This window comes from Euphorbia lathyris, chromosome 4 (assembly GCF_963576675.1).
Source record: "Euphorbia lathyris chromosome 4, ddEupLath1.1, whole genome shotgun sequence".
NCBI lineage: Eukaryota > Viridiplantae > Streptophyta > Magnoliopsida > Malpighiales > Euphorbiaceae > Euphorbia > Euphorbia lathyris.
In genome coordinates this window covers 97,600,174-97,621,793 of record NC_088913.1, presented here as the reverse complement: position 1 = coordinate 97,621,793, position 21,620 = coordinate 97,600,174, and the positions used below count along the sequence as shown (strand labels likewise).

The window sequence follows — 21,620 nt, the reverse complement described above, 5'->3', positions numbered from 1 at the left end:
GTAGCCCTGGGTCTAGGCCGTGCACTCTCGGCCTAGTTCTTCCATGTATGTAATAATTCGGATGCATTTTAACTACTGAAAGCAGCGGAGTGACCAATTAAGATAAAATTTAAAATTGAATGATTTTATTGAGATAATTTGAAGTTGAATTACCATTTCGCAACAACGATGTAATGATGCATTTAACTCCAAATTGAGGTGTCAATTCATGGGTCTATTGCCGTTTTTGGACAAGTTGGAAGATCGGTAGTTAGGGATGGCAACGGATAGTATACCCGCGTACCCTTTTATTTTTTAATTATCCGTACCCGTTCCATTACCCTAATGGGTATACTTTTTGCATCTCATACCTGTCCCATTTAATTCAAGGATACCCACGGGTACCCTTATCCGTTAAGAATCATAAATAAAACAAAAAATATTACAAATTTAACAAAATATAAATTTAATAAATCATGAACTTTAATTAATAAGAATAAAATAGCTTAGTTGTATCACTCGAAAAAGTTGAAAAAAAAGTTTGGGTTCAAATCTCACGTCTTACATCTAAAAAACAATGATATTTATTAATATCTAAAAATGTTATGATGGTTAACGAGTATCCTAGGGGTATTTCTATACCCATCCTATTATCCTAACGGATAATGGTTTTAATCTCATAACCATTTATATAAGATACGGATAATTCTATTAGAACCGGATAGTGCCGGATACCCAAGGGTACAGTACCCGTTGCGGTAATGTTATCAGGCCAGAAAATAAAACAAAATTTCAATACCATTGGTTTAAAGCAAAAATGAAAAAGCCCCAAATATGAGTTCACTCTGCAGAGGCCTATTGAGAATAGTAGGAGGCAGACAATCTTCTCAGCGATTCCTTCCTCATTCTTGTTACGCCATTTTCCCTTTTAAAATCCCATTCCAAACGAAATCACTTCACTGTTATCATCATTCTCAGCTCTTCAATTTTCCCTTAACATCATCATCGTTGCCGTCTTCTTCGTCGTTTTTATCTTCATCTATAATGGCTAGGATGGAAAGCTTAGCTGGGGTTTCACCACCGGGAGACAAGAGCGACACCGTTTTCCCTTTGTCTTCATCCTCTGTCCTTAAAATCAACAGAGGAGATATCACTAAATGGTTCATCGATGGCTCTTCAGATGCTATTGTAATTACCCATCTCTCTTTCGCTTTTTTAGTTTTAGTAACATGAACTGTTTTTGTTTAAGTATTGATCCAGGAACAAATTGATTGATTTACTTTGATTTTTGTTCTGTTTTATGCAATTTTGTTGATGAAATTGATCAAATATGATGATAGATTCTTTCATTTGGGTGATTTGAGTAATAAGTATTTTGCAAATGAAGCACGTTAGGGTTTATAAATTCAAGCTCTTACATTTTGGGGATCTGATTCCACCATGTGAGATTGAAAGTTTTTTGTCTTGAAATATACAATGTAGGCCTAAACCGTAAGAGTCCCTAAATTTGTCCATTTTGGCCCGAACTTAAGGGACAATCCATTAGCCACTCCAACTCCCTCAAAATGACATAACTCGCCCTTTACTTTTCCTCAATCAGAGAAGATGTTGACCATTTTCCCTTTGTCTTCATGCTCTGTCCTTAAAATCAACAGAGGAGATATCACTAAATGGTTCATCGATGGCTCTTCAGATGCTATTGTAATTACCCATCTCTCTTTCGCTTTTTTAGTTTTAGTAACATGAACTGTTTTTGTTTAAGTATTGATCCAGGAACAAATTGATTGATTTACTTTGATTTTTGTTCTGTTTTATGCAATTTTGTTGATGAAATTGATCAAATATGATGATAGATTCTTTCATTTGGGTGATTTGAGTAATAAGTATTTTGCAAATGAAGCACGTTAGGGTTTATAAATTCAAGCTCTTACATTTTGGGGATCTGATTCCACCATGTGAGATTGAAAGTTTTTTGTCTTGAAATATACAATGTAGGCCTAAACCGTAAGAGTCCCTAAATTTGTCCATTTTGGCCCGAACTTAAGGGACAATCCATTAGCCACTCCAACTCCCTCAAAATGACATAACTCGCCCTTTACTTTTCCTCAATCAGAGAAGATGTTGACCATTTTCCCTTTGTCTTCATGCTCTGTCCTTAAAATCAACAGAGGAGATATCACTAAATGGTTAATTGATTGGTTCTTCGGATGCTATTGTAATTACCCATCTCTCTTTCGCTTTTTTAGTTTTAGTAACATGAACTGTTTTTGTTTAAGTATTGATCCAGGAACAAATTGATTGATTTACATTGATTTTTATTCTGTTTTATCCAATTTTGTTGATGAAATTGATCAAATATGATGATAGATTCTTTCAATTGGGTGATTTAGGTAATAAGTATTTGGCAAATGAAGCACATTAGGGTTTATTAATTCAAGCTCTTACATTTTGGGGATCTGATTCCACCATGTGAGATTGAAAGTTTTTTGTCTTGAAATATACAATGTAGGCCTAAACCGTAAGAGTCCCTAAATTTGTCCATTTTGGCCCGAACTTAAGGGACAATCCATTAGCCACTCCAACTCCCTCAAAATGACATAACTCGCCCTTTACTTTTCCTCAATCAGAGAAGATGTTGACCATTTTCCCTTTGTCTTCATGCTCTGTCCTTAAAATCAACAGAGGAGATATCACTAAATGGTTAATTGATTGGTTCTTCGGATGCTATTGTAATTACCCATCTCTCTTTCGCTTTTTTAGTTTTAGTAACATGAACTGTTTTTGTTTAAGTATTGATCCAGGAACAAATTGATTGATTTACATTGATTTTTATTCTGTTTTATCCAATTTTGTTGATGAAATTGATCAAATATGATGATAGATTCTTTCAATTGGGTGATTTGAGTAATAAGTATTTTGCAAATGAAGCACATTAGGGTTTATAAATTCAAGCTCTTACATTTTGGGGATCTGATTCCACCATGTGAGATTGAAAGTTTTTTGTCTTGAAATATACAATGTAGGCCTAAACCGTAAGAGTCCCTAAATTTGTCCATTTTGGCCCGAACTTAAGGGACAATCCATTAGCCACTCCAACTCCCTCAAAATGACATAACTCGCCCTTTACTTTTCCTCAATCAGAGAAGATGTTGACTGTTTTCCCTTTGTCTTCATGCTCTGTCCTTAAAATCAACAGAGGAGATATCACTAAATGGTTCATCGATTGGTTCTTCGGATGCTATTGTAATTACCCATCTCTCTTTCGCTTTTTTAGTTTTAGTAACATGAACTGTTTTTGTTTAAGTATTGATCCAGGAACAAATTGATTGATTTACATTGATTTTTATTCTGTTTTATCCAATTTTGTTGATGAAATTGATCAAATATGATGATAGATTCTTTCAATTGGGTGATTTAGGTAATAAGTATTTGGCAAATGAAGCACATTAGGGTTTATTAATTCAAGCTCTTACATTTTGGGATCCAATTCCACCATGTGTGATTGAAAGTTTTTTGTCTTGAAATATACAATGTAGGCCTAAACCGTACGAGTCCCTAAATTTGTCCATTTTGGCCCGAACTTAAGGGACAATCCATTAGCCACTCCAACTCCCTCAAAATGACATAACTCGCCCTTTACTTTTCCTCAATCAGAGAAGATGTTGGCCGTTTTCCCTTTGTCTTCATGCTCTGTCCTTAAAATCAATAGAGGAGATATCACGAAATGGTTCATCGATGGCTCTTCTGATGCTATTGTAATTACCCATCTCTCTCGCTTTTTTGGTTTTAGTAACATGAACTGTTTTTGTTTAAGTATTGATCCAGGAACAAATTGATTGGTTTACTTTGATTTTTGTTCTGTTTTGTGCAATTTGTTGATGAAATTGATCAAATATGATGATAGATTCTTTCAATTGGGTGATTTAGGTAATAAGTATTTGGCAAATGAAGCACATTAGGGTTATAAATTCAAGCTCTTACATTTTGGGGATCTGATTCCACCATGTGAGATTGAAAGTTTTTTGTCTTGAAATATACAATGTAGGCCTAAACCGTAAGATTCCCTAAATTTGTCCATTTTGGCCCGAACTTAAGGGACAATCCATTAGCCACTCCAACTCCCTCAAAACGACATAACTCGCCCTTTACTTTTCCTCAATCAGAGAAGATGTTGACCGTTTTCCCTTTGTCTTCATGCTCTGTCCTTAAAATCAACAGAGGAGATATCACTAAATGGTTCATCGATGGTTCTTCGGATGCTATTGTAATTACCCATCTCTCTTTCGCTTTTTTAGTTTTAGTAACATGAACTGTTTTTGTTTAAGTATTGATCCAGGAACAAATTGGTTGGTTTACTTTGATTTTTGTTCTGTTTTATGCAATTTTGTTGATGAAATTGATCAAATATGATGATAGATTCTTTCAATTGGGTGATTTAGGTAATAAGTATTTGGCAAATGAAGCACATTAGGGTTTATTAATTCAAGCTCTTACATTTTGGGATCCAATTCCACCATGTGTGATTGAAAGTTTTTTGTCTTGAAATATACAATGTAGGCCTAAACCGTAAGAGTCCCTAAATTTGTCCATTTTGGCCCGAACTTAAGGGACAATCCATTAGCCACTCCAACTCCCTCAAAATGACATAACTCGCCCTTTACTTTTCCTCAATCAGAGAAGATGTTGGCCGTTTTCCCTTTGTCTTCATGCTCTGTCCTTAAAATCAATAGAGGAGATATCACGAAATGGTTCATCGATGGCTCTTCTGATGCTATTGTAACTACCCATCTCTCTCGCTTTTTTTGGTTTTAGTAACATGAACTGTTATTGTTGAAGTATTGATCCAGGAACAAATTGATTGGTTTACTTTGATTTTTGTTCTGTTTTATCCAATTTTGTTGATGAAATTGATCAAATATGATGATAGATTCCTTCAATTGGGTGATTTGGGTCATAAATATTTTGCAAATGAAGCACATTAGGGTTTATAAATTCAAGCTCTTACATTTTGGGGATCCAATTCCACCATGTGAGATTGAAAGCTTTTGTACATCGTAGGCCTAAACCATAAGAAGCCCCTAAATTGGCCATTTTGGTTATTTTAAACTTCCATGACAGCCCATTAGCCACTCTAACTCTCTCAAAATGACATAACGCCCCACTTATATTTCCTCAATCGGAGAAGATGTTGACCCGTGAGTACCACTAGCCTTTCGATTGATTTTTCATATGCAATGTGTCTTTTCAACAACAACAACAACAACAAAGCCTTAGTCCCGAAATGATTCGGGGTCGGCTAACATGAACCATCATATAAAACCGTGAAATCAAGTCGTGTCAGCGACACAAATTCGCTTCCTCCACTCCGTCCTATCCACTACCATATTTTCCGCAATTCCCAGTAAACTCATATCACTCTCGATCACCCTCTTCCAAGTTTGCTTAGGTCTTCCCCTACCCCTCACCACTACATCCCTTTGCCACTCTTCGGTTCTCCTAACCGGCGCATCAAGCGCTCTACGTCTCACATGGCCAAACCACCTTAATCGGTTTTCTCTCATTTTATTCTCAATAGATGTGACCCCTACTTTTGTCCTAATTATTTCATTACTCACCCGATCCTTTCTCGTATGACCACACATCCATCTCAACATACGCATCTCGGCCACCGACATCTTATGGATGTGGCAGTGTTTCACTGCCCAACACTCCGTACCATATAACAATGTTGGTCTAATTGCCGTCCGGTAGAATTTCCCCTTCAATCTATTAGGCATGCCGGGGTCACAAAGGAAACCCGCAGCACTCTTCCACTTCGACCAACCAGCTTTAATCCTATGAGCAACATCTCCATCTACTTCTCCATCCGTTTGGATAATAGATCCTAAATACCGGAAGCAATCCGAGGCCTGAACAACTCTCCCATCTAGGGTGATTGTCCCTGCCTCCCTACTCCTATGGCCGCTAAACTTACACTCCAAATATTCTGTCTTACTTCGGCTCAACTTAAAGCCTCTAGATTCTAGAGTTTGTCTCCATAGTTCCAACTTCCTCTCCACTCCTTCTTTCGTCTCATCAACCAACACAATATCATCTGCAAACAGCATGCACCATGGTATACCATCTTGAAGTGAACTTGTTAGTTCATCCATAACGATGGCAAAAAGAAATGGGCTTAGTGCGGAACCTTGATGCACTCCAATCGTAATAGAAAACTCTCCAGTCTTCCCAACACTAGTACGTACACTCGTGCATGCTCCCTCATACATGTCCTTTATGATGTCAATATATTTCCGCGAAATGCCTTTCCTTATCAAGGCCCACCAAAGTACTTCCCTTGGTACCTTATCATATGCTTTCTCCAAGTCAATGAAAACCATATGCAAGTCTTTCTTCTTATTTCGGTAGTGCTCCATTTAATTGTCTCATTAGATGGATGGCTTCCATAGTTGATCTTCCCGGCATAGTTGATTTGCAACGTGGTCTTTCGGGATGATATTTCAAACTATCTATGAGTTTAGAGATGCTATTGCAAAATATGCTCTAAGGAGGGGTAATTTTTTTTTCTTGAACGAAAAAGTCACATTGACTATGGGAAGTCAACCGAAAGGCGAGTTGTCAATAGGCTTACATTGCATATGGGAACTCACTTTTTGGGAGTTGGAGTGGCTAATGGGTTATCCCTTAAGTTCGGGGGCAAAGTGACCCAAAATGGACAACTTTAGGGGCTTCTTATGGTGTATAGGCTTACATTATATGTCTAAAATCCTAATTTAATCTGGGAATAAGAATTGAAAACTTCCTCTTTAAAGTGAATCTATCATGCATATGTGTGAGCTTTGGGTGTAATTCGGTCTCATGAGTTTTGAGAGTTAGGGACTTTAGTACCAACTTGTCGATCACTAAAGGATTATATGCTGCTGTTATGTGCCCGCGAATAGGATCTCGTCACAGGTCTGTTCACCGGAAAATTCCTTCGAATTCCCTTGTTGCTCCTGTTCTTCGTAGAACCTATTTTGAAAAACTCAATAGCGATTTGTGAGAGATCGCTAAAACTCCCTGTATCAATTTCTGATTTAAAATTCTCGATGATATTAATCGATAGAAAATCCCCTTTTATAAAGAGGTACAATGATTCCTAATGATTCCTAAACACCTAAAGTATCCTTAGCCAAAAGGATCCTACCACAATTAGGATTCTACTACAACTAGGATTCTACCAAAATTAAAAAGATAAAAGCCTAATAAATACTACCAGCAAATAGACGCAAACTGACCTAAATAATAAGCATAAAATAATAAACATTAAATAATAAAAGACTCTTAAATAAATAAAAAACCCTAAATAATATAACCTAAAATAAGACAACCGTAACATGTCATCCCTCTTCGACCAGAGCTTGTCCGCAAGCTCGAATTTAGGAAGGAAATCATATTTGTCATCCTCCTTCATCCTCCATTTCGTCCATCAAAAGGCAGAAGAGTTTCTTACACTTATGTCTTGGTGAGTAAAGTTCATCACAATTAAAACATAGCCCTCGAGCCCTGCAGTCTGCCATTTCAATTTGGGACAGCCTTTTGATTGGAGGCGGAGTGTTGTTACTCGTGTTTGATGTTGTTGAGGTGTTACTGGCACAAGTCTTTTGATCGATGACTGTGGTTTGAATCGAGGGTGATGACTTGAGCCCCTTTGAGACTACCCATGAAGAAGTGGTCTGCCCCATGCTTAATCCTTGGCTGATTAACAACTTTCTCTCAAAAGCCCTGGCAAAATTCATGGCAGTAACAAGATTTGGAGGATTTTGCATCTCCACATCCATCCTTAAGGTTTCAGATAATCCAGCAGTAAAGAAGTCTACTGGTTGCTCAGCCCTCACCGACACAGCCCTTGCCAGAAGGGTCTGAAACTGTTCTTGGTACTCTTCCACGGTTCTCGTTTGTCGGAGGTTAGTTAATTCACCTAATGGATTACTGCTCAATGGTGGCCCAAAACGCAGTAAACAATAGGACTTGAACTGATCCCAAGTGAGTCCGGACTCCTCTTGTTCGAGTCGGTAGTACCATAATTGTGCTTCTCCCGTCATGTGAAAGGCAGCTAACCCTACCTTCTCTCTTCCGTCTGTATTTTGATTGCTGAAAAATTGCTCACAGCGGTACAACCACCCTAAAGGATCCTCCTTTCCATTGTAAGAGGGAAACTGAAGTCGGGTATATTTTGGAACGGTGTTTGAATTTCGGTGACCTGTTGTCTCTGATCCTTTGCTCCCAGTTGCAGCTCCACCTTCAGGCTCCTTTCCCTTTCCCAAAACGTGTAACTCCAACATACGTTGGATTCCTTTCATGCCTTCTTTTAACTCTCGCAACTCGTGGCTAAATTTTTTTTCAGATTCGGTTAGCCGGCGATCCAGATCCTGAACCTTGGCCGTCCATTGCTCAAAATCACCCATGACCATAGGCTCTGATACCAATTTGTTATGTGCCCGCGAATAGGATCTCGTCACAGGTCTGTTCACCGGAAAATTCCTTCGAATTCCCTTGTTGCTCCTGTTCTTCGTAGAACCTATTTTGAAAAACTCAATAGCGATTTGTGAGAGATCGCTAAAACTCCCTGTATCAATTTCTGATTTAAAATTCTCGATGATATTAATCGATAGAAAATCCCCTTTTATAAAGAGGTACAATGATTCCTAATGATTCCTAAACACCTAAAGTATCCTTAGCCAAAAGGATCCTACCACAATTAGGATTCTACTACAACTAGGATTCTACCAAAATTAAAAAGATAAAAGCCTAATAAATTCTACCAAATAGACGCAAACTGACCTAAATAATAAGCATAAAATAATAAACATTAAATAATAAAAGACTCCTAATCTTAAATAAATAAAAAACCCTAAATAATATAACCTAAAATAAGACAACCGTAACAGCTGCTCCTGGCAAGTGGGTGTAGGCAAAAATAATCGAACCACGTAAATTTCGTGTTCGTGTGATTGTATATCTAATTTCTTGTTCTGCATATCAAGCTTATTGTAATCAACAACCGATCTAACCGATCTAATTCCTTGTATTTGATTGCTGTACTTGGATTTGTTTTATTTTATGCAATTTTGTTGATGAAATTGATGACATGAATGTTATGTGCCCGCGAATAGGATCTCGTCACAGGTCTGTTCACCGGAAAATTCCTTCGAATTCCCTTGTTGCTCCTGTTCTTCGTAGAACCTATTTTGAAAACTCAATAGCGATTTGTGAGAGATCGCTAAAACTCCCTGTATCAATTTCTGATTTAAAATTCTCGATATATTAATCGATAGAAAATCCCCTTTTATAAAGAGGTACAATGATTCCTAATGATTCCTAAACACCTAAAGTATCCTTAGCCAAAAGGATCCTACCACAATTAGGATTCTACTACAACTAGGATTCTACCAAAATTAAAAAGATAAAAGCCTAATAAATACTACCAGCAAATAGACGCAAATTGACCTAAATAATAAGCATAAAATAATAAACATTAAATAATAAAAGACTCTTAAATAAATAAAAAACCCTAAATAATATAACCTAAAATAAGACAACCGTAACATGTCATCCCTCTTCGACCAGAGCTTGTCCGCAAGCTCGAATTTAGGAAGGAAATCATATTTGTCATCCTCCTTCATCCTCCATTTCGTCCATCAAAAGGCAGAAGAGTTTCTTACACTTATGTCTTGGTGAGTAAAGTTCATCACAATTAAAACATAGCCCTCGAGCCCTGCGGTCTGCCATTTCAATTTGGGACAGCCTTTTGATTGGAGGCGGAGTGTTGTTACTCGTGTTTGATGTTGTTGAGGTGTTACTGGCACAAGTCTTTTGATCGATGACTGTGGTTTGAATCGAGGGTGATGACTTGAGCCCCTTTGAGACTACCCATGAAGAAGTGGTCTGCCCCATGCTTAATCCTTGGCTGATTAACAACTTTCTCTCAAAAGCCCTGGCAAAATTCATGGCAGTAACAAGATTTGGAGGATTTTGCATCTCCACATCCATCCTTAAGGTTTCAGATAATCCAGCAGTTAAGAAGTCTACTTGTTGCTCAGCCCTCACCGACACAGCCCTTGCCAGAAGGGTCTGAAACTGTTCTTGGTACTCTTCCACGGTTCCCGTTTGTCGGAGGTTAGTTAATTCACCTAATGGATTACTGCTCAATGGTGGCCCAAAACGCAGTAAACAATAGGACTTGAACTGATCCCAAGTGAGTCCGGACTCCTCTTGTTCGAGTCGGTAGTACCATAATTGTGCTTTTCCCGTCATGTGAAAGGCAGCTAACCCTATGTGAAAGGCAGCTAACCCTACCTTCTCTCTTCCGTCTGTATTTTGATTGCTGAAAAATTGCTCACAGCGGTACAACCACCCTAAAGGATCCTCCTTTCCATTGTAAGAGGGAAACTGAAGTCGGGTATATTTTGGAACGGTGTTTGAATTTCGGTGACCTGTTGTCTCTGATCCTTTGCTCCCAGTTGCAGCTCCACCTTCAGGCTCCTTTCCCTTTCCCAAAAGGTGTAACTCCAACATACGTTGGATTCCTTTCATGCCTTCTTTTAACTCTCGCAACTCGTGGCTAAATTTTTTTTCAGATTCGGTTAGCCGGCGATCCAGATCGTGAACCTTGGCCGTCCATTGCTCAAAATCACCCATGACGATAGGCTCTGATACCAATTTGTTATGTGCCCGCGAATAGGATCTCGTCACAGGTCTGTTCACCGGAAAATTCCTTCGAATTCCCTTGTTGCTCCTGTTCTTCGTAGAACCTATTTTGAAAACTCAATAGCGATTTGTGAGAGATCGCTAAAACTCCCTGTATCAATTTCTGATTTAAAATTCTCGATATATTAATCGATAGAAAATCCCCTTTTATAAAGAGGTACAATGATTACTAATGATTCCTAAACACCTAAAGTATCCTTAGCCAAAAGGATCCTACCACAATTAGGATTCTACTACAACTAGGATTCTACCAAAATTAAAAAGATAAAAGCCTAATAAATACTACCAGCAAATAGACGCAAACTGACCTAAATAATAAGCATAAAATAATAAACATTAAATAATAAAAGACTCCTAAATTTTAAAGACTCTTAAATAAATAAAAAACCCTAAATAATATAACCTAAAATAAGACAACTGTAACAATGAATCATAGATTCCTTCAATTGGGTGATTTGGGTAGTAAGTATTTTGCAAATGAAGCACATTAGGGTTTATAGATTCAAGCTTTTACATGATTCCACCATGTGAGATTGAAAGCTTTTGTCTTGAAAACACACATTTATTGTATAAAATCCTATTTAATTTGGGTTCTAGGAGTTGAAAACTTCCTCTTTAAAGTGAATCTGATTAAGAAAAGCATTATATTAGACTTTTGGAGCTTGTGCTATAGGGCTGTAAATGAGCCGAGCCGCTAGTTCGAGTCGAACTTGAGAACGGCGAAACTCGGTGAGAAAGCTCGCGAGCAATGCTCGATTATAGGTTCATGAACAAGCACGATTATAATATTCATGAACACATTCGTTTGCAAACTTGGTTGGATTATATAAAACTACCTAGTTTTGTAGGTTCCAAAATTACGTAGTTTTGTGCAAGCTTGGTTCGATAATAGTAGCTCTATAAAGGTGGAAATGTTAAACTAAGCAGTTTTATGTAAACTTTAGTTTTGTAGGTTTCAAAACTATGTAGTTGTGTTAATGAAATTTCAAATGGACATAATTAATGAGTTGTTGGTGAACGAAGTTCATGAACAGAATTAACAAACTGCTCACGAGCAAAGCTCATGGACAAGCTCACGAACAAGATGTTGAGCTCAAGCTCGTCAATTTTCTAATGAGCCGAGCATGAGCAGGCCAAAGCTCAACTCGATTACAACCCCAGTGCTATTGTGATATACATATGTGTGAGCTTTGGGTGTAATCCGGTCTCATGAGATTATATGTTGCTCCTGGCCAGTGGATGTAGGCAAAAATAGTCGAACCACGTAAAGCTTTTGTTATTGTGATTGCATAACTAATTTTCTGTAAGCTTACTGTAATCAACAACCGATTCAATTCCTAACGCAATCTACTGTAGGTAAATCCAGCAAATGAGAGAATGCTTGGAGGCGGAGGTGCAGATGGAGGTAGTCTTCTCTTTGTGTAATCTCCTTCCATTTTTATCCAAGCATTGTTCTGAAGTTCTTCTAAACTTATGTTAAATTTTCAATTGTATTTTGCTAGCAATTCATAGAGCTGCTGGACCCGAACTTTTAGCAGCATGCTATAAAGTCCCTGAAGTCCGACCTGAAGTCCGTTGCCCAACAGGAGAAGCAAGAATTACTCCGTATGATTTTCTTCCTTTGCTTTTCTTATAATGAAGCTACTGAATAGAGGTGTCAATTGTGTACATGACTAGACAACACGACCCAATCAAACACGAATTTAGTGGATTAGTGTTTTAGTAAGCAGATAATTGGTCATTGTTGTGTTGACATCAAATTGATACGCAACTTTGAGTTAAGTTAGGATTGACCTGCTAACTCGAAAATGGCACGATATTTAAATTTATTATTATATTTTCTCATGTTTTTACATGTTATTCTTAATAGAGATAGTAAACTTACACGTGACGTGTGAATAGGGCTGTAAATGAGCCGAGCGGCTTGGTGTTCGGCTAGATAAAAGATTGACTGTGTTCGCTCGATTTATAAACGAGCCGAGAGCATGGCGAAACTCAGCTCGAAAGCTCGCGAGCAGGCTTGGTTGTTCATGAACATGTTCGTGAGCAAGTTTGGTTTAAATGAGCTGAGCCACTCATGAGTGGCTCGGCATTGGGCTCGACAAAAGCTTGACCATGTTCGGCTCGAATTATAAACAAGCTGAGCTTGAGCACAAACGAAACTTAGCTCGAAAGCTCGCGAGCAAGCTTGGTTATAAGTTCATGAACAAGCTCGATTATAATGTTCATGAACACACTCACGAGCAAGCTTGTTCAGTAATAGTATCTGTAAAGGGGAATGTAAAACAGCGTAGTTTTGTTGGTTTCAAAACTACGTAGTTTTATGTTAAAGAATTTTCAAATGGACATAATTAGTAACTATAGTTAATGAGTTGTTCGTGAGTGAAATTTTAGAATAGAATTAACGAGTTGTCCGCGAGCAGCTCACGAACATGATGTTGAGCTCGTCAATTTTCTTACAGCCCGAGCATGAGCAGCCCAAAGCTCGCACGGCTCGATTACAGCCCTACCTGTGAATACATTACACGAACTCAACATAATATAAGCGGATTAAGGGTTTCTTAAATAGATTTTGTGTCAAACTTTTGGACGGTCATAGTTAATCTTCTAATCCAAAAACAACATAAATATTTATAAGTATTATCCTCCTATATTACTAAATGTCACCATTTGCAGAAGTTGTAAAATTACATTTGAACCGTAAACATGAGTCCATGACACTAGAACGACACTGACCCAATTATGACACGGAATATTTTGGGTTGGCTTAGGCTTGGTTCATTTGACACTAACTTGATAATTGACACGACACGAACATGACTCACATACACGATTCGTGACAATTTTGAACAACTTCAGGGGCTTCAAATTGCCGGCATCGCATGTGATTCATACAGTTGGTCCGATCTATGATGCTGATTCAAATCCCGCTGCCTTATTGAAAAATGCATACAGGTCTATATCGAAGGATTGATTTTGATTCTCTTCTTTTATGAGTAGCTATGTTGCACGGAAACTCTTCTCATCAGCGTTTCCGCGTTTCATTTCTGTTTCTTTTCCATTTCCAGAACCGTTTCCTAGCTATATTTTTTTAGAAATCCCCGGTGTTCGTTTCCGTTTCAGATTCCGTTTCCGTGCAACATGGATAACTAGTGTTAGGCTATGTTGCATGGAAACAGAAACTGACACGGGAAATGTTATTTCTAAAAAAATATAGCTAGGATACTGTAATGGAAACGGAAACAGACACGAAACGCAAAAACGCTATTTTATATTTTGGTATGAATAACATCTCACGTTTTTACTCTTCTTGATTACAGGAACAGCTTGACAGTTGCCAAAGAAAACAACATTATGTATATTGCATTTCCCGCTATATCTTGTGGCGTTTACGGGTCAGTCAGTTAAATAACAAACCAACAGTTTTCTTTACAAAATTATGAAGATTCGGGGCTGAGTTCTTAAATAAGTTATTGCATTTCCTTCTATATCTTGTGGCGTTTATTCATTAGAAATAGGCTGAGATAGTGAACTTGATGCGAACCCACGAGAAACAGAGCTTCAAAAACCCACAGCGAGATTTGAATCTCCGAAAAAGCTAATGAACTAGGGTCAAATCGACAAGAAACCTTGCAAAACAAAGTTGCAAAAACATAAATCCGGGTGTGATCAGAACTTTTGCACACTCAAAGCTCGCCCCAAAAGCCGGTCCTCAACTTCGGGTTGTCATGAATCATGATCAGTCCCCTAGCCGTTTTACAACTATAACCGGTCCCTGTTCGACAGTTTTCTTCTTTCTTTCATTTTAAATTTAGCTCAATTTGTAGGATCATCGAACAAAGGAAATGGATATACAATCAAATCTTCATTTCTATCAGAACATTGAATTTCTGGAACCTGCTATATTTTGTGGCGCTTACGGGTTAGTGAGTTCTTAAATAAGAAACCAACAGTGTTCCTTAAGAAAGTATGAAGATCCAGAGTTGAGTTCTTAAATAAGTCATTGCATTTCCTTCTATACCTTGTGACGTTTATTCATTAGAAATACGTTGAGATAGTGAACTCGATGCGAACCAACGAGGAACGGAGCTTCAAAAACCCACAACGAGATTTGAATCTCCGAAAAAGCTAATGAACTAGGGTCGAATAGACAAGAAACTTGCAAAAACATAACTCCGGGTGTGATAAAACCTTTGCACATCATAGCTCGCCCCAAAAGCCGGTCCTCAACTTGGGGTTGTTATGATAAGTCCCCTAGCCGTCTTACAACCGGCTCTAAAACCGGTCCCGTTCATTTTAATTTAGCTCGCTTTGTACGATCATCGAACAAAGGAAATGGATATATAAATGATAATAATCTCTCATGAGTCCGGTTGTTTTACTCTCTACTCTCGTTTCAGGTATCCTTACGACAAAGCAGCTGCAGTGGCCATATCTACTGCTAAAGAATTCTCCGAGGACATAAAAGAGGTATCATTTTACTCTGCGTTCTTCTATACTTCATTCGATCCTTGATTCATATCTCTAATCATCCTCGGTCTTGTGTTCTGCTGCAACAATAGAAATATTCCATGACAAGATAGATGAATTATAACATGTTCATGAACTTACTCGTTTTAACTCGCGAATTGTTGGCAGGTGCATTTCGTTTTGTTCTTGGATGAAGTCTTTAATGCTTGGTTGAAGGCTGCGAAGGAATTGCTTACATAAGGTTAATGGATCGGTCGATTTAAGAACATTCTGTGAATTGAACAAGGATTTTAGATACTTGCTTAAATCGTAAATGGAGTAGATGAATTCCGTCAATCGTTTTACGCATTTTCTCGAATTTTCTACGTAAACGAGCTCCTTTTTGCTCTTTGTTATTTGGCTATATTGATGAAATCTGCATTTTTTTCTCATCAGCTAGTGAATTTTGTTTCTGGTTGCAAATGCAGCAATTTACAAAGGGTGTTGTTAAATCCAGTCCCAATTTCCCACCTCTAGCCCCGTGAAAGGACGAAAGTACCCTTTCAGGCTTTGAGGTGGGAAATTAGGGGAAAAAATCTCTCCCGGCACGCGGGTGAGGTGAGGCGTGAGACTATCACGTTTCACGTCCGCACCTACGGTGAAGCGTGATAGCCTCACGCCTCACCCTGTGGTGAGGCGTGATTACCTCACGCCCGCATGAATAAATCACAAAAAAATTGTTCATAATTGTGTTAACTCGAATTATCCGTTTAGAAATAAAATTACGGCATTTTAACTCGTATTACCTTTTAACAAATAAAATTTAAAAACATAAACATTAAAATAAAAATTAATAAACATAAAAATTTATAAACATAAGAGTAAATATAATACCAAAAGTATTAAAATGTATGAAGTTTTACAAAAATAATCTAGTTCGCCCGACGCCAAGCATCCATAAACTCATCCATCTCCCTCTTAATGCGTGGAGCATCCTCGTCAGATCGGTGGGTAGCCGCTAGTTGGGTGACACGTCACAACCAGCTAACCTACTGCAAAAAAAAAATTAATAAATAAATATTAAAAAATAAACACATATAAACTAATACTAAATAATAATATTAAATAATAATAAACTTACAAATTCGCTGTTGGCGCGAGCATGCTGTACCGGTCCAGCCTGTGGTGCATGAAGGAGATGAGGATGCGAATATCGCATATACCAGTCCATATAAGCAGGATCACAGGCAGTGGGATCGTATCCAACTGGTCGGCATCTCCTCTGATCAATGCCCTGAGCCGATGGAAATCTCCGCCAGGTATCCTCAACTGTGACTAAGGAATGCGTGAGCTTATACGCTAAAGATCTCCATGGTCGTACTGCTTTATCAGGTCTAATACGCTCAGCTGGGATAGGCTGAGTATATCCGACCTGTCGCAGCGCTCGATCGGGCATATACGGCTCGACGATGTCTCTACACCGTATCCAACCGGCGTAGGACACTCGAAGCCGATCATCATCCGGGACAGGACCATAAGGCAACCACGTCACCTGAAAAAAATAATACTCAATAAAAAATAATAACATACTATAAATAATACTTAAATTAATTCTAAAATTTTATAAAATACCTCTGCTGCTGTCATACGGTCCAGCAGCCCGCGTATGGTATCTAGTCGGGCGGTCGTCTTGCCTGGTACCCCGACCTCCCATCTCAGTGCACGGGCATGGTCAGCTGGGATCAAGTGAGCTCCTCTATGCTGCCGGAACACCGGAAAATACTCGTATATCCATGCTTGCAGTAGGGTCAAACATCCGCATATACCTGAACAGTCTCCTCTGCTCGCTATCCCCAGCTGCCGGTACAACATGGCAAGTGTAGCAGACCCCCCTGAAAGTCCAGCTGCCTCGATGACACCGCCGGAAACCTCAGCAAGATGGCCGGCCTAATCCTATCTCCACTCTTGTCAACAAACAGAGTGGATCCAAGCATAAGCCACATCCACGCTGTGGCCCGAGTAGCGTCATCCCTACCCTGGATGACAAGCCTGTGTACAGCCTGAACAAATACACCTCCACCGCCCTATAAATGTCGGCTCGGCAACAGAAGCTGATCCCGATTCACCCCAAACATCATCATGCACATGGCATGAAGCCCGTCAGTAGTGGGAGACTCGGACACCATCGGACCGTCGATCGGGATCCGAAGAATCTGCCACACATCATGCAGCTGGATAGTCATCTCCCCGAACGGTATGTGGAAGGAGTTCGTATCAGGCTGTCACCGCTCAACGAACGCAGTCAACAACGGAGTGTCGAGGTTCTTAATGTGGAAGGTGAGACAAACCAGTCTTCTCGATCATCTCCTTCAGCTGTAAAATGACACATATACAATTTATACAATTACTGAATGTTTTTGATGTTTATAGTTAAAAATACAAATTACAATAAATGTTGACAAACTATATTATTCTTACCTCGGGTGACGCACCAGAAAACCACTGACACAAATCTCGGCATGCTCATGATCTGTTGTAGCATGTTAGAAACGACCGAATCTCTCCTCCCAGCATCCGTGAGGCAACATGACCTAGAAAACTAGGAATCACGGAACCATCAACGGGGCCACCATCCACTGGTCCACTAACTAGCCAGCTCTCGTCCTCACTAGCTTTGGGACGTTTGCTTGTCCCTGAAAGTTATAAAATTATACTAAAATTATACTAAAATACTAAAATTATACTAAATTATACTAAAATTATACTAAATTAAAAATTATACTAAATTATACTAAAATACTAAAAATATACTAAATTATACTAAAATTATACTAAAATACTAAAAATATACTAAATTATACTAAAATGATACTAAAAAATACCTGTAGTCGCAAAGCGACCTCCTACGCGCTGGGTCGGCTGTCTCCCCGGGGTCGGCTGCTCATCGCTATCCTCAACCTCGCGATCACGTGCAACTGCAGACTGTCGCACTGCCTGGGCTGCCACATCCAGGTAGTCCTCCACAGTATCGCTATCAGGCTCTCTGTCACCAAAATCCGTCGCCCCCCCCGATCCATCAATGTCGAGCTGCTCCACAATTGGTCCCCTCCTCAACTGGTCCGTCGCAGCCCCTCTCCGCCTACGACCGGATATATCAATACCACGCAATCTCGTATGGCGTGGTGTATCATCCTCGTCGTCCATATCTAGACGACGAGCAGATGACGGGATGGATTTCACACCCCTAGTAGGCCGCTCCGTCTACAAAAAAATTACATCTAGTTAATAAAAAATGGTAACATATAAATTATAAATTACACTAAATTAATAAAATTGTAAATAATGTAAATTATACTAAAGTTATAAAATTATGCTAAAATTATACTAAAATTATAAATTACACTAAATTAATAAAATTGTAAATAATGTAAATTATACTAAAGTTAGAAAATTATGCTAAAATTATACTAAATTTATACTAAAGTTATACTAAAATTACACTAAATTAATAAAATTGTAAATAATGTAAATTTTTTTAAAAAAAAAACCTTGGGCGTATGCAAATCACGCCTATACCACTGGTCGGGCGTATGAATATCACGTCCGAACAGTGGTTCGGGCATAAGCGCATCACGCCCAACCTGTGGTTCGGGCGTAAGCGCATCACTCCCAACCTGTGGTTCGGGCATGTGGCTATCACGCCCGCACCACTGGTCGGGCGTGATTCCCTTACGCCGGAACCACAGGTCGGGTGTGATGTTCATACGCCCGACTGCGATTCCGGTGTTTTTTTAAAATACCCCACAGATCACAAAACAGAGCGAAAATCAACGAAATAAAACCGTAAATCTTATCATTTTGTCTTTCCATTTACGGCCTCTTTCACGATCCATGATTTGGTTCACAAACGAGTCCGGATTTGATCGAAGAGTGTATAGGGTATTTGAGAGGTTTTGGTTTTTTTCAATTTTTGGGCAAAGAGTAGTTCGGTCAATTCCCGAGACTAGATGTAGGAATTTGTGGCTAGGTATAGTAAATCACTTTACAAAACTAGTGGTGTAATATAATTAGGACAGAAGACAACAATGTGGAACATATGATTAAAATTTTGCTTACATAGGAATTATTTTGAACTAGGTGGTAATTCGGGTTATATATATGTTTCATATATCATATGATATAAAAGCAATAAAATGATAATCATGTCGTGTTAGTTGGATTATCTCTGGAAGAGCATCCAGAGACTCCTATTCCACTTTCTAAAAATAATATAAACAATTGACTCTTAGGGCCCATTTGTTTTATCTACTGTTTGTTGTTGCTGTTTGCTGTTACAGTTTGCTGTTTGCTGTTGGAAAAAGCTTCTTTTCCAAAAAACAGAGATTCTCTGCTTTTGTAAAAGGCTGTTTTTCAGGGGGTTACAGACAAACTGGAGCTCATTAACCAAACACCTAATACTGCTTTTTAGATGTAAAAGGCAAAGAGGAAGTCACTAACCAAACACCTAAAACTCTCCATTTCGAAGTGAAAAGGCAAACAAGAGCCTGTAAAGGAGTAGCCAAACACCCTTTTAGTTATTTGAAGAGTGATTAAGACATCATTTTCAATAATATTCTTCGTATTCATTCCTTATTTATTTTTTTATCATTAAATTAATAAGTATTGTTATATTTATCGATAGTGAGAAGAGACTATCGATAAATAAGGAGGCACTAAGAACTTTTTAATAATAGAAAATATGGAGAAGCTCTTAGTGATTTGAGGGGTTACTAGGAAGTTGTTGGAGTTAGTTTTTAATACAGTCTCTTTAAATTTTAACTTAAGAGTCCAACTAAAAGACTGTTGTAGATGCTCTAAATCGTGTAAAAAATTGTCGATACCCTACCTGGCACGTTGACATTTTAGGGTTTTAAAGAGGAAATGACAATGCTCTTTGTGGGTAGGTCTATAAATGAGCTGAGTTGTTCAATAAGCTAACTCGATGTTTGCCTCGATAAAAGATTGACTAAGTTGAGCTTGATTTATAAACCAGTCGAGTTTGAACACGGTGAAACTCAGGCTGAAAAGTCGCAAGCAGGTGCGGTTATAGGTTCATGAGCAAGTTTGTTTTGATTATTTTGTTTATTAATAGTATTTTTTTTTATAAAAACAGAAATTTTTGAAGATTATGAGCATATGCAAAACTAGGAAAAAGTCAAATGGTTAAAAGAATAATATTAAATGTATTCATATAAAATAGTACTAAAATGAAAGTTCCATTTTAATAGGGATAAGGGTAAAATATCAAGCGTTATGCAAAATTCAATTGAGGATGAAGTTGAAGATGATTTGGTACTTTTAAAACCAGACACAGAAAGGAAACAATTATAGTATCATCCACTCTTTATAATTTTTTGTTAAAATTTGACAAGATACATCGGAACTTTTGAATGCACTGAGAATAGTTAGAGAAAAAATTCAATTAGATTTAAATTTCAAGAAAAAACAAAATACTAGAGATTCATATTTTGCTAAATTATCCTAAGTATATATATATTTCGCATATGTATTTGAGAAATTATTAATTTATAGATGTAATAATACAATGTATTTATAAGGGGTTGTTCCAAAAATTATTATCTTATTAATTTATTAAAATTGATCATTTTTTGAACTGGTCCAAATCGGGACCAGAAGAAATTATTATTTTAAAGAGTTTATTAATTTATCGAGTATTAATTTATAGAGATTTTACTGTATGTTATTGGAGAATATCAAATATGGCCCCACCGGGAAAAAAAATAGAGTGTAAACAGATCCCTAACATGAACAGTCAAGAGTAATTTTCATCTCTAACTTTAGCAATCAAAAACAATTTTACCCTTAATATTAGCTGATTTGATCAATTTCAAACATCATTAAAAACCACTGATATTTTATTCACGTATTTTGCATCAGTTGCATATTACTTGGTTTTAATGTTTTGTTAACGTTATTGAAATTTCATAATAGAATTAAAGGTTAATATTTTTAAATTTGATGAAATATTTAATTTTTTTTTGTCTAATCCGTACAAAACAAAGTGTATTTTTTTATTTTTCTTTTACATATATGTTTGTGATCTGTTACCAATGAATGACAAAATGACGTACATATGCATTAAAAATGATAAGATTAATGACTGGGATCAGAGACGGAGCCAGCCTAGGGCCCGGGGGGCCAAGCCCCTCCCGGCCATCGGCTTCACTATTGAGTACGGGTCGTTTTGCCCCTTGTATCCCCTAATATTAGTGTATATAGACTCTATTTAGTATTATTTCAATGTTTAAAGGTAGATAAAGTGGTTAAATAAAAATGTATGTCCTAGTTCAACTTCTACCAACCTCATTTTATTTTTAAAATGTTTTTATTTATAACTCTATTTTTTAATAATTATAAAAATGTATTACCATTATTAATTAATT

The 21,620-nt window shown here is 37.7% G+C and overlaps 1 protein-coding gene across 1 annotated transcript; it reads left to right on the top strand.

The window, feature by feature from the left end:
* Positions 1–790: 790 nt before the first annotated feature.
* Positions 791–15,627, top strand: LOC136227691 (uncharacterized). The gene is made up of 7 exons (XM_066016419.1): positions 791–1,167; positions 12,085–12,133; positions 12,231–12,333; positions 13,588–13,683; positions 14,049–14,123; positions 15,129–15,198; positions 15,367–15,627. The coding sequence occupies exons 1-7, from the start codon at positions 814–816 to the stop codon at positions 15,436–15,438; spliced, it is 819 nt and encodes a 272-aa protein (XP_065872491.1). The 5' UTR covers positions 791–813; the 3' UTR covers positions 15,439–15,627.
* Positions 15,628–21,620: the final 5,993 nt, after the last annotated feature.

Bases quoted from the DNA above. Each gene is read 5' to 3' on its own strand.
- LOC136227691 (XM_066016419.1), top strand. From the start codon at position 814: ATGAGTTCACTCTGCAGAGGCCTATTGAGAATAGTAGGAGGCAGACAA. The intron at 1,168-12,084 runs GTAATTACCCAT...AATCTACTGTAG, and splicing joins ATGGCTCTTCAGATGCTATT to GTAAATCCAGCAAATGAGAG. The intron at 14,124-15,128 runs GTCAGTCAGTTA...CTCTCGTTTCAG, and splicing joins ATATCTTGTGGCGTTTACGG to GTATCCTTACGACAAAGCAG.